The following is a 21,355-nucleotide window of genomic DNA, read 5'->3' on the forward strand; positions in this document are numbered from 1 at the left end:
CATGCACTTATCTCCTCCAGGCTAGATCATAACCTGTCACTTATCTCAGTAGTTGCCCACTGTTGATTGCAGAAGGAAATGTTTTTGTTTCTTTTTCTGGTAAGGCTTCCGCAGCTGAGCAGACCTAAATAGTTCTGCTTTATGGATGCTTTTAACCAGACTCATCATGTTTCAAGAGTGTTTGGTTGTGCAGGAAGCTGTAGGAAGCTGCATGAACCATTCTGACAGCAGCTGCCTGCACAGCAGCAGGCAGTATGCACAAAAGAAGAACAGAGGTGTCTGTATAACTCTCTCCATAAGTGCATGTGTGTCAGAAAAGGCTGAGCTTCCACTAACACTGAACTTCGTGTGCCCACATTGTACAAATGATCTGTATGCATACAGCAAAATCAGCACTCCTGGGAAAGAGCTGAACAACTCCCTGTGGTCAGGGCTGCTGTTGATATGCAGTAACATCCACCCCGTGACAGGGAGGAGCTGTGTGATACAGGCTCAGTCTGACCCCATCAGACAGCAGCTGTCTTCCACTGATTCCTTCTTCTTCAGCTACATGAAGAGGACCTTGTATGAAAGAGCGCCTGTTTACATGGAATTACTCAGGAAGTTGTGGTGAAGCTGATGATATCTGATAGATCACGTCCTTCTCTGTTACTTCCATTAGAACACTGTTTCTCCTCGCAGCTCACCACGCCATATGGTGACCATGATAGCTCCTATGAGTGGTACTGGCTAACACTATACACTCATTCAATAACCCAGTGGATGGCAGCCTTGCCCATGGCAGCCAGTTGGAACTGGATGGTTTTCAAGTGCCTTTCCAACTCATTCTATGGCTCTTTGATTTGCAGGGAACAACAGCATCTAGATTTCATAAGCACAGCTAGACCAAAAAATGGCACCGGCTTTTTATTATTAACCTAGTTTTTATATTTCTGACGATACTGATTTCATAGTATCTCACTCGTTATATGACTGAGGTACAGCCCGCCTCACCCAAACCTTACGACACTCCCTCACGTCACCGCTCCCATCCCGGCAGGCCGCATGCGCACTTACCACAGGCTTCCGGTAGGGCTGAGAGGAGCGGCGGGCTGATGGCCGGTATGGTGTGTGTTATGGGGCGGGTAGCGGCTGTGCTGCGCTGTGTGCTGGTTGTGGTGATCCCGCTCTGTGTAGGTGAGCACGGTGCAGCACGGTAGTGGAGGGGGGTTGCCGTCGCTGGGCTTTGGGGGAGGCGGGGTGGAGGGTGAGGCGGTGTTGTCTGTGGGAAACGGGCTTTGGGATCCCGTTAACTTACTGCGAAGGCGCCTCGGAGCCTGAAGTTCAAGTAGGGAACAGAGGGGGAGCAGCGCTGCTGGATTTCAGGGGGTGATCTCATGGGTAGTAACATGACAGGAGACCGGAGGCTGTTTCCTGGGGTCTGCGCTGAAAGGCTGAGACAGTTTCCGTGTTTCTGACCTACAGGGTCTGTAAGAAAGAAAGGGACAGACACTGTAGCAGAGTTTGTTGCGATAGGACAAGAAGAAATGATTTCAAACTAAAAGAAGGGATATATAGATTAGAAGTTTTTTTGCCATAAGAGTGGTGAGGCAGTGGGTGCCCCATCCCTGCAGACACTCAAGGTCAGGCTGAACGGGGCTCTGAGCACCTGATGGAGCTGTGGGTGTCCCTGCTCACTGCAGTGGGGGGTTGGACCAAATATCTTCTGAAAGGTTCCTTCCAACTCAAACAATTCTGTGATGACCTTTAGAGGGTGTTTTTTGGTTGATTTATTCAACCTGAGTTGAATATAAGGAATGTAAGTTGAACTGATTTGGTTGTGAAGGATCAGAGGGTCTGGGGAGAGGTGCATTCTTTTTGTCATTGAGCCAGCCAAAGAAAGTGGAGCCTTTGGAGTAAGTATTACCTTGCACATTGGGTTTCTAGCTAAATCATGAAGCTTCTCTGGGAATTAACTGCTGCTGAGTTCACTCCTTGACTGCATGGTTGTTGTTCTTCGTTTGAATTTAGGAAAATGATTTAGGGAAGCAAGTACAAAACACTGGAAATGGGAATTACTGTGTGTGAGGTTAGGCGGTATCGCCTATGCACATCTGTGTTATTGAGAACAATGTTAAATCAACATGAAGTACTGGGGAAAACCGGAAGAGTGTTGGGGTGTAGCAGTGCTAAGTAGAATGAAAAGGTTGGGTCATGTTTTCTGTAAGGCTGAACTCCATTTATAGAACTCAGCTGGAGCACTGTGACCGGTGAGTTACATTGTTCCAAGAGAGTTTATTTGGAGAGAATGCATAAAACAAGAATGGCAATTATTCAGAAAACTAGCAAGTTTGACATACAAGGGACAAAGAAATCAGGAGATGGAGTGAGAAGGATGGCTGGGGCTTGGAACCTTCAATAAATAGTTATTTAAGCTCATGTAAGAAATTTGATTTCCTCATGAAGGTGTTAGATTGAATTCCCAGGGTTGTCCCTAAGGATCAGGAGAGCTTTATAAAGCAGTAATCTGTTTGTTTTTTTTCCAGCCAGGGAGTGGAGGAAGATGCCTAATCACATTCAGGACAGATCTATAAGTGCTATGTGGTTGTGGGTGTTTTGCTTCTGTATTTACATTTTGCATCTATTGAAATCAAAAAGCCATCTGGTTTAGTGTTGGTTTACAGCAGCAGCTGGCAGCGGAACAGGAAAGAAAACAGCAGCAACTATGTGGTGATACCTTCAGCTTAATGGGACAGCAGCTTGTAGCACTGAGTTTGTGTGTTTGACTCATTTCATAAACCAGGCAAGAGCTGAGCACGTGCAGTCCTGAGGGAGGAAGCCACACAGACAAAGTGCTCGATGAAGCGGCAGTTTCATTTGGGCAGAGCAGAGCTGCATGTTTTGATGCTTCTTGGCCCCTGAAAGCAGCTCTTAGTGCCTGATTTTAGCAGTTTGTGAGGGTTACAGAAGAAGCAGTGTCAGGCTGGGCTCAGTGTTGTTCCAGCTTGTGTGTTCTCAGAGAAAAGGGGCAATCAAACCTGAGGCTCATGACAGTCTGCTTTTGGGCCTGTTACTAAAGCTATTCCTTCTGAATTCACTGTCTAGCCATCAGAAAGGCTTGTGATGGAGTTCAGAGTGATTTCCTTCTCTTCCGGATTTGGAGAATGTATACCAGAATGGCTTCTGCTGTGAACATGCTTATTCAAATAGGCCTCAAAATGCAGCAGTTCCTGTGAGGAAGTATTGCTTGGCAACTTTTGTGATAGTCTTAAGTCCATTTCCCATGTCATACCAGCCTTCACTGCCTACATTATGGTTGGAAAAGCTTTTGAACTTTTTCTCTTACAACAGAACCTATGGGAGGTGAGGGGAAAGGGAGAGAAGGTTGTGTAAGTAAGCAAATATCCTCATTGCAGTGAGCTTCCTTACCCATCCTGCTGCTTTTAAAGGAGATTATTTGATACTTCTTTTATCCAACAGTGGAAAAAGATTGTGAGCTTCTGCAAAACTACTGAATGTATTTAATGCTCTTATATTCCACTTTTAGATAGGGTAAAAGCATAGCCTGTGGTACAGGGGCTGCAAGAAAGTAGGGGACAGACTCTTTAGCAGTCTTGTTGTGATACAACAAGTGAAAATCTCATTTAAGGTAATTCTATGTGAGGAAAACACGCTGGATGGGATTTATGTTCAAGGCTGTGCATTGATTTGTTGGCAGTAATGTGTGGCACAAAGTCTGACGTACTGTCTGTTCCACAGCTGTGAAATGAGAGCATTAGGTCAATCCCGAGTGGTTTGCAGCTGAGCTCCAGATGTGGGATCTAACCAATAAAATAAGGCATAAATGCATTCAGATTGCTTATGATCACCCATAGCAGTGAACTTCTTGTGCTGAATGTTACAACTGTGCATGCTTTTAAAAGGGAGATAGGAGGATAATTATTTCTCTGTACTCTTTTTAACAAAAGTATTTTCTCCTTAAATTATGTCAAAATTATTTATCGCAATCTTTATGTAGCTTGATACTGTCTTTTTTTTATAGGCCAGACTAATCTGAAGAGTCCTCAGGATATTGAGGTTTATGCTGTAAATACTAATTTCACCCTAAGGTGGAACTACACTGGGGATGGTACCAATGTGACATTTTCAGCACAATACCAGTGGTAAGTAGTAACTTCATTCCAAGCCACAGATATCAGACCTGTAGTTGTGTGGAAGAGTAAATTGGTTTACAGATTGATTTATGCCTCTTGATGCTGCCACATAAAACTTCAAGGAAGATATTTCTTGACGTAGAATCCAAGAGTTGTCCTTCAATTTCTAGTTCATGTGTAAAATTAGATTGTTTCTGATAGAGAGGTGTTATAAACACAGAGCACACTTTGTAGTAATTCTCAATGCTGGGTAATAAAGTGGTACACTTGGAAAGTTAGTTTTTAAATGTATTGATTCTTCTCTGGCTTTTTTGAGCTAGGTTGTGTCAACACATGCAAACTACATTTGAGAGGGCTTATTATCCTGGATTTTGACTGTTCTTTGTTGCTGTTCTCAGCCACTGTGTTCACACTTTGAATAAACCAAGTGGTTAACTAACAGTCTACGAAGTCTGATACGATTGGGTAAAAAGGTTGAACTAATAATGTGGTAGATTAAAGTGCTGATATCAACTTGAAGCTTGAATTAAATGGTGATATCAAGGCTGACTAAACAGATATCACCAGCACCAGTGTAATTGGTGCTAAATGCTGGGCAAACTAATGCCAACTAGCGTTTAGAAGAAGGTGAGGAAAACTGAGGACTTAGATTTTATTTTATTTTATTTTATTTTATTTTATTTTATTTTATTTTATTTTATTTTATTTTATTTTATTTTATTTTATTTTATTTTTATTCTCTTCTTGCAGCTTTGATGATCTACAAACAAATGAACCGGAATGGAGGGAATTATCTGGTTGTCAGAATGTCAGTCACACAGAATGTGACTTTTCTTCAGCAATAACTGCATACTATGATGTGCATCACCTGCGCATTAGGGCTGAACGAAGGGAAGACAAGTCACCATGGTCTAGCATTTTTGAAATGGTTCCATATGAAATAGGTATGAGCTCCTTACATATTGCAACATATCTAGTTAAGTGTCCTTCTGCACTTTACTGTGGCTTATACGTAGTTTCTACTGCTTACAACAGCATAAATTAGAGACTTTCTCAACCTTAAAGTAATGTAAGGTATTTATAGGCGATTTCTGGAAAGGGAAAAATATTGGTAGTGGTGCTGTTCTTCTGAGGGATTACTCTATCACTCTGTCTTTCTAGATTCCATAAAGCCTCCCTGAAATGGACTTTCCTGGAGGTCTTCTGCTGACCTCTTGACTTTTCATTATAGAATAATGAAGGAAGGCTAGTGGGCAGTACTATTGGATTGATTTGTTTGAGCTACATTTCTTGCCCTGCTTATTTTAATATCCAATCCAGCTTTTTCATTCCTTTATGGAAGACATTCATCAGTAATATTGCATTTTAATTTCAGGCAACATTGTCATATATTTTAAGTTAGATTTCTATGAGTTACTGCCTGAGAAGAATTAAAACTAAGATCCAATTCCTGTAGTTTTGTTACAGCCTTGAATGAGTTGAAAGATACTAAGTCACAGTAGCTATGTATTATTAATGTAACTTAAATGTTAGTTTGTTTCCCTCTAAACGTTTACCATGTGTTTTCACATTCGCAGCTCTGATTGGTCCCCCTGAAATAGCGTTGCAGTCCATAAATGGAGACATTAAAATTAAGGTTTCTCCTCCAGAAGCAAATCAGGTCCGGAAAATATGGCTAAATCCTCTGCTTTTTAAATACAATGTAGTTATCTGGGAAAATTCATCTAATGCAGAAGAGGTATGATTACATTCTGATTTTTCTTGACCATAACTGCTGGACCTTTGCGTTAATTGTTTAATGCTCTAAACTTGAATTGTTTAATTATATAGCTTGTTTCGTTACACGACTGTATAACTGTTGCAATGTGGCTGAAAAGTTGTTGTTTTTAGTTAGTTTGTTCGTATTTCTAGAGGACTGCTTCAGATATTTTATGAGAACTGCTGTATTTCTCTTAAATCCTGGAGCTAGTTTTTAATGCATGAGGGATGGAAACTCACATGAGCTGGAGCAGGATCCACTGTCAGCCAGCAAGAACAGGGAAAGGAAAGAAAGTTCAAGGCAGTGGGAAGAAACACTTACTGTAGGATATAGGAGATAAAGGGGAAGAGCGAGATAAGAGGTTAATTTGATCTTCTGGAGTTCTTATAATTCAAGTACAAGCTGTGTGTCTGACATGTCTGCTCAGCCATGTGGGAAGAGGAGGAAGTGTTTGTTCAGTGGACTGAGGAATTCAAGTGCAGTAAGTTGGGTTTCATATAGAGCTGTGTTGCATTCCTAAAACTGGAAATTTAGTTTCATGCATAAAGGAGCAAAGTTAAAAACTTCCTTTCAGTGCTGAATCAGCCTATACATATTGTCCTTTGTTCTTTACTTTGGCACTGCTTAGGGAGAGCTGGGGAGGGACTTTTTATAAAGGCCTGCGGTGACTGGACAAGGAGAAATGGCTTTAAATTGGAAGACGGTAGATTTAGACTAGATATTAGGAAGAAATTCTTTACTGTGAAGGTGATGAGACCATGGAACAGGCATTGGTTGCCCAGTGAGGTTGTGGATGCCCCCTCCCTGGAGGCATTCAAGGGCAGGCTGGATGGGGTTGTGAGCAGCCTGGTCTAGAGGGAGGTGTCCCTGCCTATAGCAGGGGGTTGGAATGAGGTGATCCTAAAGGTCCCTTCCAACCCAAGCCACTCTATGGTTCTGTGACATTATACAAATAGGCTGAAACCCGGTGGGGGGGAAGGATACTTAAAAATCAGCTCGTCTTGTAGGGCCGTTATCTTCATATGCTATGCACAAATCTCTCTTACAGGTCAGAATTCTAAAGATTTTACCTATTGATGTAATAGAAGGTCTTGCTCCAGAGACTACCTATTGTTTGAAAGTTCAAGCAACTATTCCTCTGGACTATCAAGAAGGCCTGTTCAGTCCAATTCATTGCATTAAAACCACTCGTAAAGGTAAAGTGTGAAGTCATCTTAGTTCAAACAAGTTCCTACTTTGGCATAGCAGCAATCAATACAGTTATTTAGAATGTTATATTTTAAATCAATATAAAATGTTGCCTGTTGATCTTGGAAGTTTTTATAGTGCACAGATGTTTTCACTTGGAGGCAAATTCTGTCCAGTAATTTGGACTGTAAAAACTATTTTCACTGTATTGGAAAACTAGATTTTTTTTGCATTTGTGACTTTGAATCAAGAGGAAGGGGAAGCGTGTGTTGACAAAATACTTTTTGTATTAGGTAATAAATAAGTGCATGTGAAGTGGAGCCAAGCTTAGAAGAATGTCTTTTATGCAAGCTTTTTGGACTTCATTCTTGCTTATTCTGAAGGATTGCTTTGTGCAACTTGCTTGCAATTAATAGCTTGTTTTGCATGTCTACATTTAAATTTTTCTGAGTGCTGTTCAAGAGTCTTTAAGTATTCCTAAATATTTATTTCGGGAAAAATTACAGTGTGGGAATGTAAAAAATTAAATGCTAGATTGAGTGGATGGTACATCAAAACTGCTTTGTGTTTATTTGTGTATATTTTATGTAGTTTCCAAGGCAAGTCACTGCTGGACTAAGTTTATTTCTACAAATCTCTATGCATCTGTCCTTAATTTTAACTGTAGCGAATTTAACTAATGCTTTTATTGCTAAAGGCTTACATTCTGTTGTATATACAGCATTTCAGTTTGTCATCTTTTTTATTCAAACATGATTTTGATTGTTTTCTTTAACTGTTCTGCAAAGTTCCTGAATGTGTACCGTGACCATTTGTGTGAGAAATTGCTGTATGTTATATAAAGGTTATTACTACCCAGTAACTTCTGCTTTTTGTTTTGAGCAGTGAATGACCTTCTTTGTCCAACGAATGTGAGAGTTTTTGCTTTGAACATGAAATTCTATCTGCTTTGGAATAATCACTATAAAGAACACGTGAACTATACGGTGCAGTATCTCACGTGAGTTAAGCAATTTCCATATCTCTATCAACCTGTAGTGTAGCTCTAAATATCGTATGCTGTCATTTATAAATGCTTGCTAGAAGTTAAATACTTTGTAAATGTGTTTTAACACATTCTATGAAACACTGAATGCATCTAGTGCCTTTTAAAAGGATTGCGTGTGATATAATTGACTTCTCTGTATATTCTAAGTAGCATTTTTTTAAGATACAAAGTTTGCATTTCCTTGTACCTTTATAAATGTGAGGAAATTAGATAATGAGAAGTCATGAGCAAAATGCTGTTGTTCAAGGTTTCGGCTGTCAACATATTTGATTACTTCTGTTCAGATTCCACCATTTGAAAAAGAAAAATGCCATGGCTATATGCTTGCATCTTAATGGCTAGTCGTGTGTGGAACAAATACTGTGACTGGCATCAAAACGATGAGAGAGAACTCCAAGAGCAGCAGCATTTTGGAATTCCTTTGATGTGACATAAAAATAACTTTGTAGAACTCGTTGAAAAATCTGAATGTGAATTGTAGAAATGTATTTTTTCTAGTGAGTACTGAGTAAGGCACTCGTTTTTACTTCCTGATATACTTGCCTTCATTGTTTCAGTTATAAATAGATGAAATAGTTTTCTTGTTTGTTTGTTTTTTAAAATTTGTTGGCCCAACATCATAAAAAACATTAAAATATCTCTTGCAGTGGGTTCCTAAAGAACCTTTATGATGATTACTCCTCAAAGTGGCAGAAGGTATCAGGATGTGAGAACATCGCTGACATGAAATGCAATTTGTCATCTGTCATCCAACCTACTTCAGCATCTCATTACTTCCGTGTGCAGGCCATGAATGAATATAATAAAACATGTTTGTCTAAAGACATAAAAGTAGATCCTCTGGTAACAAGTAAGGAGAGATTCTTTCTTCATTTTTTTCATTTCTCAGCCAACTTGTACTTCATGCTATGTGAGTTGCTCTGGATGCGATGCCTCCTATTTAATTCCATGGAAACTAACACAGATAAAAAGATGAGAGTAACACTGTTTGTTAGAGCAGATTCTCAGCTAGAAAACAATATTTTTCAACATAGTCACTATGGTTAGCTATAATTTTCCATTGGTGATGAACAAGCGTTTGCATGCTGCGTTTATAAATATCTACAGCAATGGAGGTGGCTAATGTGACCCGCAGTTTCACAGCTGCTGTGATGGTATCATTGCTAGGAAAATGTTGCCCATGTGGTCCATCCTGCATTGGCCTGAAGAGATCAGGTTGCCCAGGGTCTTATTCAGCTTTATCTTGAAAGTGTCCAGGGACAGGGTATCAACCACATCACTGGGCAGCCTGTTCCTGTGCCTCACCACCCTCACTGTAAAGGATTTTTTCCTTATATCTAACCTAAGTCTACTCTCTTTGAGCCTGGAACCATTTCCCCTTGTTCTATCACCACAGATCATGCTAGAGACTCTGTCCCCTTCTTTCCTGTAGCTCCCCTTTAGGTACTGATGATGGATGAGCTAATTGAGACACACTTCACTTTGTGGTGTGACAGCTATGCATGGCTGTCCAGAATGTGCCTTATCTCTCCCGTTACCTCTTCTAAAATGCACCACCCATTGCCTCGCTGTACTCACATCCACTCTTTGGTTTCCATTCAGCAAGTGTCAGTGAATGTCATTGCGTGCTATTTTTTCCATCCAGAGGAATTCAGCGACACACCTTTGCTTTATGTGCACTTCCGTGTCAAACACCATTGTGTCAGTTTGCCTCTCTGCTGCCATCTGTCACACATCAAAAAAATGAAATGGGATATTGGTGGGAAGGTTCAGTCTCTACTGCCACACCACCAACATCCGCCTCTGATGTTGTGGGTCGACATAACAAAATAGGAGGCATCACTTTCAGAGCTGCCCTTGTATATGCAGATACAAATAGGTAAAGCTACTAGTCGAGTCAGGGTTTTAAATACACATTTTAAAATATTTTCGTAGATTTAAATGGCAGTGTTTTATTCAATGTTGTTGTTTCTACTCTGTCAATCTTATTTTTAACTTTTTTTTTTTCGTTTGATGTCTGAAGATGAAATTGGCCCTCCTGATGTAAAGGTGGACATCAGTGATGTTTTGCTGCATATCAAGATTACTCCTCCAGGAGGACCTGCGAATGAAATCATGAGTGACCTTTACGATTTATCTTACAACATTCTGTATTGGAAGAATTCATCAGATAACGAGGTACGAAGTCATCAGGTGCTTAAAACAGTATGTGCAGTTTGCTATGCCATAAATACTACGTTTAAGTTCTCCTCAAGAAGCTTATTTTTGGAAGAGGCACGTACACGGTGTGCCAGTCATTCTGCCTGTTTGTTTGCCCATTTTTGTGAAAGATTCTTTTACAAAGTCTAGCACTACACCTTGAGGAGATTTTGATCTTTGTTCATTCACGTGGCCATGTAATAGTTTAGTCTGGGGAATAGTAGGCTGAGGGGAGACCTTATCGCCCTCTTCCAGTACCTGAAAGGTGCTTACAGTGAGAGTGGGGCAGGTCTCTTCTTACTGGTGACAGATGACAGGACGAGGGGAAATGGCCTCAAGTTGCACCAGGGCAAGTTTAGGTTAGATGTTAGGAAACACTTCTTTACAGAAAGGATAGTTAAGAACTGGAATAGGCTCCCCAGGGAGGTTGTTGAATCACCATCCCTGGATGTGTTTAAGAGCCGCTTGGATGTGGTGCTCAGGGATATGATTTAGCAGAGGGTTGTTAGAGTTAAGGTACTATGGTTAGGCTGTGGTTGGATTTGATGATCTTCAAGGCTTTTTCCAACCTGGGTAATTCTATGCTTCTAATGATTTTGTAGAGCTACACTCTGAGTTTCATAAAGATTCCTGCCTCTCAAATGCTTATTTCTGTATTTTCAGTTTTATACCTCCACGTGTCATAAAATAATGAAGCCTTGAATGTTTCCAGTTCATGTATTAATACATTTCTCCATAGTCTTTAAATGCTTCTTAGAGCAAAATGTTTTTTATCATAATGGGTAAATGTGTGTATATAAACTTGTTGGAGAAGGAAAATAGTAACTGGAAGGAGTTTGATTTTGCACAGAGTATGTCAGTTTTTAATTGCAAAATGTTGGTATGGTGAAAATGGTATCTTCTTGGTAACAAATGTTTTCTGAATGGGCTTGCTTTAGAGTTACGTGGTTCTTCTGTTTTATTCAGTCTGAGTGCAGAATGATGTCCAGCTACTTACAGAATTACTTCTTCAGCAGAGGCAGAGACTCTCGATTGGCTGAGTGATTCTTGTAATATGAAGGTGAACCTTACTTTGCTCTTTTTCAGGAAGTAAAAACGAAAGAAACAAAACAGACAATAGCGACAATCTCTGATCTGACACCCTCGACTCTGTACTGTGTGAAAGTACAAGCATTCTCAAAAGCTTACAACAAAAGCAGTGATTTCAGCAAAGAGGAATGCGTAGGAACACCTGGAGGTAGGATGAACTTGGGACTTGTTACACATATGAAATCGAAACTATTAACACTTCACAGGCCTTTGCAGTCTTCACTAGTTAGGAAGTATTTGCGTCATGGCATAATGGCCTTACCGAGTCAGCACCCATTAGGGCGGAGGTCTTATCAGCAGTCCGCCACTGCTGCTTGTTCTATCTCATTGCTGTACTGATACGACTTCTGTTCTGACCTGGACAAAACTGCAGTGTGGTTATTCCATGGTACATCTGACTTTAGAAACTGCCTCAGAATAGTCAGTGTAATGATTATGAATTAAACTTAATTTCAACTTGTTAGGAGCAGACTTTAATATTCATTACTTCCTTAATGTGGTTAGGAGGGTGCAGGCAATCCCTAGGTACTACATTTTTAAGAACATTGTATTCTTGAATCGTCTTAATTATTTTTTAATTAACTAAATTAAAAAGAAATCCTATTCTAAAGTGTGAAGAGACACTTCTGAAAACACCCTGACTCTTTACTGACTTGTTTGCACATTCTGTGCAAAATGAAAATAGGTTTGAGAATGGTTTGTATTCAGTCAACATCAGGGCATGTTAGATTGTTGAATTTAATTTGGCTGGTTATCTTTTAGTAAGAGCTTTTAGTGCTAGAAAAAATCAAGAATTGTCTAAATTGACTTAAAACTAAGAAAATTTAATAATCATACTATTATTTTCTCACATAATAAACTTCTGTGATTTATTGATTCATATAATCCTCACTTCCTGTCTTCATTAAGCCTAAAAATAATTGTTACCTTTTTCTATTTTCAAAAATAAATTCTTTAATTGTTCGACTGGTTAAAGATTAGATTTCCCCATATTACTCTATTATGCTTAAACCTATTTAAGACCAAGAAGTATGCTCCAGCCTCCATATTAGGATAGAAAGTCACATGGATTCCCAGATGTTTTTATATCTGTGTGGAATGCTTTTGTTCTCTGATCATTTGTACTAACTGGAAATAGAGATTAAAAAGACCTGATTCTCTCCTCTAGATTATTTGTAAAGTGTTTCCTGTTATTATAGTGTGTTCAGTTTCCCTTCAGTTGGTTTGTTTGATCAAGGCAGAGAGTACATTGCAAAGTAGAATAGAGGAGGTGAAAAGGAAGCTTGCAGAACTCCTGAACTTAATCACTGAACACCCTATAACTATTCAGTTGAAGGGTTTATTTGATGACAGTATTTTGCTATCCAAAGCTGCGTTCTGCTTTCTGTGCTTCTACCACGAGGTTCAAAATTTAAGCCTTAGAACTAAGCCTTGCCTGTTAGAAGCCTTTCTAAGGTTCTTGAGTTGAAACAGGAGTACAGGACTGTGTTTGAGCATTGAAGTGAGATTTATCTCATCTTTCTATACGTATATAGGTTTCTATACTTAAAGAGGTTTCTATACTGACAGTGTAAAAAGTCAAGCTGGTGTCTAGATTGTGGAGCATGTTTTTTGATTGATTTATTCCTAGATACTCATCTGAAAGGAATGGATAAGTTGCTTGCTAGATCTCTTTTTTCCTCTCTGCTGCCTGGGCCACAGTCATCTGAATCTTAGAACTGCAGTTCTTTTCCTGTCAAAGAAAATCTTTTGTGCTCCTAGAGGTCTTTCAAGCCTGGCCAGTCTAATAATTTCCTGGCTAAAAATTCATCGGCCAACTTCACTCTTTTAATTGTCCATTCTTCTTCCACAACCCATGGAAATTTCTGTAACATGGAAACTTTTACTCCTGTATTCCCATTTGTTTCATGTTATGTTGCCTGTGGCTAGAGCCAGCAGAGTACCAGATTTATGTACATCAGGTGCTTCATGATAACTGTCTGTGGGCAGCCTTTCTGTCCTGCTGTCAGGTAGTGAGGGAATCATTGGATTTTGGTTCTGATCCTGTATGCAGATGCCTGTGCTCTCATATTTGACGAATCTCTTGTGCTTTGATTTTAATTAAATTACTGAAGGTATTAGAATGACGTCGTTTTCATAATGATCATCGTGCCTGACTATAGGGGTGTGGGAATGTGAAATTCGACGATAAGCACTGCAGCAGATTTGGAGAACATCTGTTTTCATCATGACAGTTCATTAATACCTAGACTAAATGTTGCGTTTGTTGGTTGTTTCTTTTTCCTTCTCTAGGTAAAAGCTTACCTCTGATCATTTTAGCAACATTTGCAGTTGCGCTGATTGCTGTCTTGATAGTGGCATCGCTGCTTATTTTTTTCCTGTATCAAGCCTATAATAAAATCAAGTACATGTTCTTTCCTTCATGCCGGACTCCTTTGAACATAGAGGTAAGATGAGACTTTTCTTATTTATTAAACAGATGCATTTTTAGAAAAATGAGCAAAAAATATTATGGGAAAAGAGAAGTGATTCTGTTGTCTTGTATTCTTACAGACGATTTGTGTCCTTTCTAATAAAATGCAGGAATGCCCAAGGGAAAAATTGGGCAGTATCAATTTCTAGAATTATGCATATCACGTGGTGGTTACAGTGTCTTACTCACATCCTTTCATTTACCAGCTTGAGACTGTTTTCTTGCTGCATAGAACTTGATTTTTATTGCTTCTAGTTTGTTTGTTTTTTGTTGTTACACCTCACTAGTTTCTCTGAGTGTTTCTTTGGGAGGAAATCATGAGCATCTTCAAGAGGGGAATTGACTGAGAGCACCTCTGCAATGAAGGACCTGGGGATACTGGTTGTGAGCCGGCAATGTGTGTTTGCAGCCCAGCAAAGCAGTCATAACCCTGGACTGCCTCAAAAAAGGCCTAGTCAGCATGTTGAGGGAGTTGACTGCCTCCTTTAGTGCTCATAAGGCTCTACCTGCAGTACTGCATTCAGCTCTGGGGCTCCCAATGCAGGAGGGCCATGGAGCTGTTGGAGCACCTCTAGAGGAGGGCCAGGTCAGAGGCCTGAAGCACCTCTCCTGTGAGGAAATGCTGAGAGCTGGGATTGTTTGGCACAGACAAGGCTCTGAATTATTATGGGTTATTTGGATCAAGGGAATCTTTGTGGAAGAGAATTGAATGAAACATTACTAAAATAAAGAGAAACCAAATCCGGCTTAGGAAGCTGGTGAGAGTTGGACATTGGAAGTATCCTTCAGCTTTGTGTATTCTATGAAAGTCATATTACATTTCTGACACATCTTCCACGTGTTTGTATCCTCTGAGAGGCTACGCGATCAAAGAACTGTTGTTGTTGCCCACCCTTTAAAAGTCAAAGGAAGTAAAAATGCAAGTCCAATCTTTGGAGGAAATTTTGATGTAGCAAATGTCTGTCATCTCCTGACATGATGACCTTATGGTTCAAGTCTCAAAAAGGGTCATTGTGCAGTTTGCGAGCTCTGCTTTGCATTGTACTTAATCCCATTCTAGAGTACACGGGGTCACATGTAAATGTGGCTACATTTTGGAATGTGGGTAAATCACAGAATCGTGATTCTATATTTTGAAGCATGTCCAGAACTATTCCTCACACAGCTTTCTTCAGTGTTTCTCAGACCATTGACTTGAAGGCTGTGTGGCCTTCCTAACGTATCTCCTTCTTGTTGAGGCTCTTATGACATGTAATGTGAAGAGCTTTCTGAATACAGATGAAAACTAACACTAGTCTCATTGTTTACAGTGGCTAATCTGAACTAAATTTGTAAGGCAGCGTTTTAGCTCTTCTGTTCAGTAGAATACTGATAACATAATTAATACCGTTATTTTATAGGTGAATGTTCATCTTTCTTTGTGCTTCTGTTTTTGCAGGGCTTTGGAGGGCAGCTCTTTAGCAGTCCGTATGTGCCTACTGCAGAGGAACCAGTAGAAATTTGTTACATAATTGAGAGCAGCATCACAGAAGAAGTAAATCAAATTGATCTTAAAGACGACAGACATTTTAAACACGGCAGTCGAGATTCGGGGAATTATTCTTACGATGATAATACCTCACAGAGCAAAGGGTCAGAAGAAACGCTAGGAAAAGAAATACTATAACTTCTATGAAAGCCAAATGCAAATATGGGACCAGCAGGGGCATAATAAACACTTGAATTTTTTTATATTATGAAACTCTTCGGCCATATGAAGACTGTATGACTTTGGGATCTTTGTTCCGAAGTTTCCCAATCTGCACTTTGTTACTGAAAAGTTACATACCTTCTCTGCTGCCAGCTAACTGCAGTTAGAGCACACTGGAGTTCTGGTAGCTTACACCATGTTGACTGAACGATGATGATGACTGATGATAAAAGGAATACTATCTGAATACAGACGAGATCTGTATGCTTCGTATACTTGAACATGATAACCTTGGTGAAAGCCTACTGTGTTGCACGAGAAGGATTTCTCTCTTACAGGTTTATTTTGAGTGTCAATGTGTACTTTGATAGAGTCCTTAGATTATTTTTACACAGGCAGAAGAAAGTTGATGCCAGATACCATTTCAGGCACTTCTCTGTCAACTTCCAGCCCCCTTGGAGACAGTGTCTTTTAAGTCAGTAGGTCCAGAGCAAAGTATGAAAAGAAGACAGCAGACAATCAATGAGGCAACTCCTCCGAGCATCCTTGTGAAATGGCTGCCAGGTGCTCCCAGTGCCCGCTTCCATGCGTGTGAAGCTGTGTATCGGGGTGCTCGTCTCCCACAGCACTGAGTAACATGGGCAAGTACCAGGTGGGAGAAGGCACTCCGCTGTGGAAAATACAGTTGTCACAGTGGAAGCGCTTTGTAAATAGAGGTATGGTCAAATTGCATTGTGCTGCCTTTCAGGGTGGCAGCCAATGAATACATAAAATAACCAAATAATACTTGGAAAAATACTTCAAAAATTACTTTGATGATAAGGTGTATTGAGAGGAATATCCTGCTCTTTTCTTCCTCCTCTCTCTCATGGATATGCAACCAGAAGTTTAGAACTCTTGTAACTGAATGGGATTTGCAAATCTTTATTCTGTATGTAGAAATATCCAAGTCGTATTTCGAAAACGCCTTCTAACAGTGTGGCGAGGACACCGTCCTTCAAAGCTTATCCAGGTCAGTCTTTTCTTGCCAACAGCAATCTCTTTGTACAGACTGTAAGGATGCTGCACTTATTGTTTGCATACCACTTCCTTCTTTCAAAGTATTTCTATTTTTTATAGATCATTTTTTATGGCAGAATGGACGTAGAATGAAGCAGGTTTGAGTTACATGTGTGCCATTGTGTATTACAGCAAGCAGCTGCTGGTGATTTTCTATTTTTTAATTATCATTTTTTTAATTTCAAAAATGTGTTGTAATTTTATAACTTTCATGTGCCAGTGTTCATTGAAGAACTTAATAAATTTTGCACATTTACTTCTTTAACCCATCCTCGGTTCTGTCTGTTTCCAAATAGCGGCATTGAAGCTACAGGATGTTGGAAATCCCCATGATTCTCTGTTATTGTCCTTCCAGAAAAACACATAGAAGCTGAATGAGAACTTCTGTGGGAACCTTGCATTGTTTAGGCGGTTCAGAATGGAAGTGCCAATTCCACTGTCTGAGTCAGAGCTTAAAGTGGCAAATGGGAATGTCAGCATCCCACCCTTACAGAATCACAGAATTATCAAGGTTGGAAAAGACCTAGAAGATCATCCAGTCCAACCATCACCAATACTTCCCAGTTAAATCATATCCCTCAACACAACATCCAAACATTCCTTGAACACGTCCATGGTCGGTGACTCCACCACCTCCTCCTCTTAGAGGAGACCTCCTTTTAGAGACCTCCTTAGTGGTCTTTGGTAAGAGCCTCCTCTCTGTGAATGGCTGTGAAGGTAGCAGATGAAGGGCAGTATCAAGTTAACTCTTTCTGCAGTCTATTCAAAGTAATTTTGCTTCGGAGTCAAATTTGCTCTTCCTCTGTGAGAATGCGACTTGTTTATGCAACTGTTCCTGCTTTACGTTCAACATTGTGAGAATATAGAAGAAAATGAACTGTGATGGATGTGTACGTTTATGTTGAGACATGCCTACGTACACACGTTTATAAAGGATGAGTACTTCTAAGATGCATCAGGTCTTTCTAATGTTTCCAGAAGCAGTCCAAACAAAACTTTATTATGGAAACGCTCACTCTGCTTATGCAATATCTAATAAGCAGGAAAAATTAAGTTCTTATGTGTCTGACTCATTCCCTTTCTTGTTTTTGTGTGCATCCAGAAGTATTGGAAAATAAACTGGTGGAATTTCTGCAGCTTTGCTTCTAAGCTGAGTTGATCACAAATGCAGAGAGGAGCTGTGTTCAGATGGGTTTCTGTTTGGTTTTTCTCCCAGTTTCCAAACTCTTTCTAAGGAATAAGGCACTGTTTGTCCTCTTTCCTTGTCCAAAACATTTCCAAGAGAAAACTATCATTAAATCTTTAGTCTGGAAGAAATCCCAAGAGGAATTGCATTTGACCATCTCCACTGGAATTATTCAGTGGGATCAGAGACAGCCCTGTTAATAGCCAAATACTTTATGGAGACTCCAGAGAAGGATTTGTCAGCACTGACACATGTAGGCAAGTTCAGCAAAAACAACGGGATTTGAGACCTGAAGCACTTACCCAGTGTTGACACTGTGGAATACTTGGAATATGGTCTGGTTTACTTGGAATATAGTCTGGAATGAGGACGGACAGTGCAGCAGAAGCTTCCTCTCATGGGATTTTTAGTTGGAAGGAACCAAGCATCTGGTAACCATTTCTGCATGCCAGGTCATGCTGTGACTTTCCCATGGTTTCTGCTTCTGGGATGGATTTTGTTTTTAGGGTTTTTTGAGTAATGTTTGTGGTTTTTTTAAAAAGAAAATGGTGGTGATGTCAGCTCTGCTTAGGTTCTAGTTACTGTATTCCCTTTCATTGAGTGCTATTTAATTACCAAAGCTGCCAGGTTTTATCATCCAACTACAAGGAAGTGATTATTTATCCTGGCATTTCTCCCCGTGAGCAGCGTTGGTACCTAATGATTTGTGCTCCCTCTGCTGGTCTTACGTTAGATCCCAAGCATCTGGATGTTCGAGTGGAATTGTCACCTATGCATATTGGAGAAGATCTCGCCTTAGGATTCAGCCTAAAATCCCAAGAGAGGGATGTGCCTATTAGCACTTTTCAGCCAAAATGTCTTTTACACTGGATGTAAAATGGATGCAAAAACTTCCCAGAAAAATTTATAGTAGGTGAACTATTCTTGTTTGTGCCCTTGTGGAATTTAAGGTGATACCCTCCAGCCATCTCTGCTGTCCTTTAGGGAGGGTCTGTTATGATAGGACAGGGGGAAATTAGGTTTCAATCTAAAAGAGAGGACATTCAGATTTGATATAAGGAAGTTTTTTGCCATAAGGGTGGTAAGGCAGTGGAACAGGTTGCCCAGAGAGGTGGTGGATGCCCCATCCCTAGAGACACTCAAGGTCAGGCTGGATGGGGCTCTGAGCACCTGATGGAGCTGTGGGTGTCCCTGCTCACTGCAGGAGGGGAGTAGGCTCAGATGGCCTTTAAAAGAACCTTCAGCTCAAATGATTCTATGACATCTTTGTGTTCCCGGCTCTGTGCACTTACACAACTTTTTAAGTATAGTAAAGACGTGTAGGAGGAAGAAAACGAATAGGAGTGATCTTACAGCTCCATAGCCACAAAGCTACAGCAGAGCGTCTCTTCCTTCCCACATACGATAAAGATCAGGCTGAACGTACAGTTACGTCCTATCTCTGCACTGAAGTAAAACACACATACAGGAAAGATCATAGCTGGGAAGCTGAAGATTTTAGTGGCATTTTATGTCTTCTCCCCCATGGGAATGATGATGCCTTCTTTACATAAACTTAGATATTTCCTTAGAAAGCTCAAGAAGATTTCTCTACATTGGTTCTCCCTGTACATGTGTGTACTGTATATACATGCATATGCGTACAGGCCCTGATTCTATGACTGAAGCCTCAGAAAACAGCTGCATGTTGGCACTGTAGCCCATACTGCAAGACTGGAACTGTGTATTTTTTATGTACATATTTTTTTCATCTTGTTCTGGCATTGATGCAGTTAATGCACAGAGCACCCCACAGCATGCTATACTGGATAGGTTACTCCTCACCCTGGCTGCTTCTGCCATTCTTGCCTATGTTAATGTGTTATGGAAGGAGCTGCATGCCTCTCCCTCTCAGTTCCATTGAGTTTTTGGCTGAGTCATAGCAAAGTTCCGCCCTTGTCTTCCTCGCAAACTGTGCTGTTGCTTCTTTTTTCTTTTCTTTTTTTTTTTTAAATAAGCTCCTAAGCAATTATTCACTTCTCTGGTATGACCAATTTTCCCTCATCCCCCGCTCGCTCTTCATACTGTACCACACTGAACGGAAAATCTGGCTGCCTGCAGTCATGCTGCCGGCAGCAGCAGTATCAGATATCTGATTCTGCCTCACCTTTACTCTGTTTTCTCTCTGCCTGCAATGTCTTCAGGAGATGATAATCAGCCACCCGGCTTGTGTTGATCCCCAGCAGTGATTTAACCTGAGGCCAATGGCTCCTTGTGCCCCTGTGGCAAAGGCCACATGGGGATGCCATTGCCCATGCATACAGCAGTGCCATTTCTCTAAGCATAGAAACCCTCTGTTCGCACTGCAGAGAAACTGTGCAAAGTCTAAATCAGATATGAGAGGTCTGTATGCATCTTCGGAAGCAAGCTGGGCTCCCCTTGTGCCTTCAGCCTGCCTTATCAGCAATTGCCATATCAGCTGTACTTCAGGATGCTCTCTACCATAAATGTTTAATGCTGAAGACCTGCTGTTTGCATAAAAAAGAATTATCCAGCACTTGGAATGAAGCATTTTCCTCAACCAAACTTTTCACAGAACACTTTTAAGATCTCAGGTCTTACTTCTAGGAAGAAAATGATGCCCATTTCTGCCCATACTGTGCATCTTCTCACTTGCAAGTACTTCCTCATACAGGGACGCCTGAAATTTAATCAGTTTTCATTAATGCATCAAAGTTCTGCCATATCAGCATTGCAGCCCTCAGCTCTAAAGAACTTCCAAGAGTAACCTGGAAGACATAAGTCAATGTAGTTTCCTGGCTTTATTTAACTGTTTTCCCCCAAGGTCCCCAAAGGATGTTTGTAAGTATCTAATTACAGCAGGACATGAGTGGGCTCTGCTGGCCCCCAGAAGGACCCCATTGTGTTGGTATTCAGATCTCATAACACTGTCCAGGTGACAAACTGTGTGTCTGCCTTTGATTCCAGCCTGAACACCACATGGCTGGTGGTTTTATGGCCAGGTTGGATGGGGCCCTGGACAGCCTGGTCTGGATTAAATGTGGCGGTTGTTGGCCCTGCCTGTGGTGGGGGGGCTGGTTGGAGCTTCATGATCCTTCCCCACTCCCTCATGCTGGATTTAGAAATTAATCGACATCAGGATGAACTGGTTCAATTAACCCTGAATAGAGTTGTGCTAGGTCAGTTGGGTCAGCAGGCTGCCCTTGTGCAATGAGCTGGGGGAGTCCCCCTTCTGGTCAGGAGGGAAGCCAGAGATTCTCTACCTGTCCCTTCAATGTGGTCATGGCCTGGATGTGCCCACAAAATGAGGGGGCTCCAAGAAAAAAAGGGAGCTATTTACATCTAACAGTTGTGGGATACTCATGTTTTCTACAAGTGCTTTTAAGGTCACCTCCCAGCACTGCATGCCTTCCATCACCAGAAATAATGCTTAATATCCCATCAGCTAATGTGCTTCCCAATATGTTTTAACCTCCTACTCCTGACCTTTGGAAATTCCCACACCAAAACCTCTGTCTTCCAAGTAATGCT

General features: G+C 40.7%; 1 protein-coding gene across 2 annotated transcripts; it reads left to right on the top strand.

The window, feature by feature from the left end:
- Nucleotides 1-953: 953 nt before the first annotated feature.
- On the top strand, nucleotides 954-16,903 carry IFNAR1 (interferon alpha and beta receptor subunit 1). 2 transcript variants are annotated; one of them, XM_015881560.1, is made up of 11 exons: nucleotides 954-1,176; nucleotides 4,022-4,142; nucleotides 4,884-5,077; nucleotides 5,711-5,871; nucleotides 6,941-7,088; nucleotides 7,966-8,080; nucleotides 8,776-8,978; nucleotides 10,152-10,306; nucleotides 11,414-11,564; nucleotides 13,709-13,863; nucleotides 15,328-16,903. In XM_015881560.1, exons 1-11 carry the CDS (start codon nucleotides 969-971, stop codon nucleotides 15,553-15,555), a joined length of 1,839 nt encoding a protein of 612 aa, XP_015737046.1. In that variant the 5' UTR covers nucleotides 954-968; the 3' UTR covers nucleotides 15,556-16,903. The 2 variants fall into 2 exon arrangements, with proteins under 2 accessions (XP_015737046.1, XP_015737056.1); XM_015881570.1 differs by having other exon boundaries at nucleotides 954-1,101.
- The last annotated feature ends 4,452 nt before the right edge of the window (nucleotides 16,904-21,355 follow it).

Source organism: Coturnix japonica, chromosome 1, assembly GCF_001577835.2.
Source record: "Coturnix japonica isolate 7356 chromosome 1, Coturnix japonica 2.1, whole genome shotgun sequence".
NCBI classification, from domain to species: Eukaryota; Metazoa; Chordata; class Aves; order Galliformes; family Phasianidae; genus Coturnix; species Coturnix japonica.

What these genes read in the sequence shown, in the direction of transcription:
- IFNAR1 (XM_015881560.1), top strand. Translation starts at nt 969, where the DNA reads ATGACTGAGGTACAGCCCGCCTCACCCAAACCTTACGACACTCCCTCA. An exon ending in ATTCATCTAATGCAGAAGAG is followed by an intron (nt 5,872 to 6,940) that starts GTATGATTACAT and finishes TCTCTCTTACAG; the next exon opens with GTCAGAATTCTAAAGATTTT. An exon ending in AGAATTCATCAGATAACGAG is followed by an intron (nt 10,307 to 11,413) that starts GTACGAAGTCAT and finishes GCTCTTTTTCAG; the next exon opens with GAAGTAAAAACGAAAGAAAC.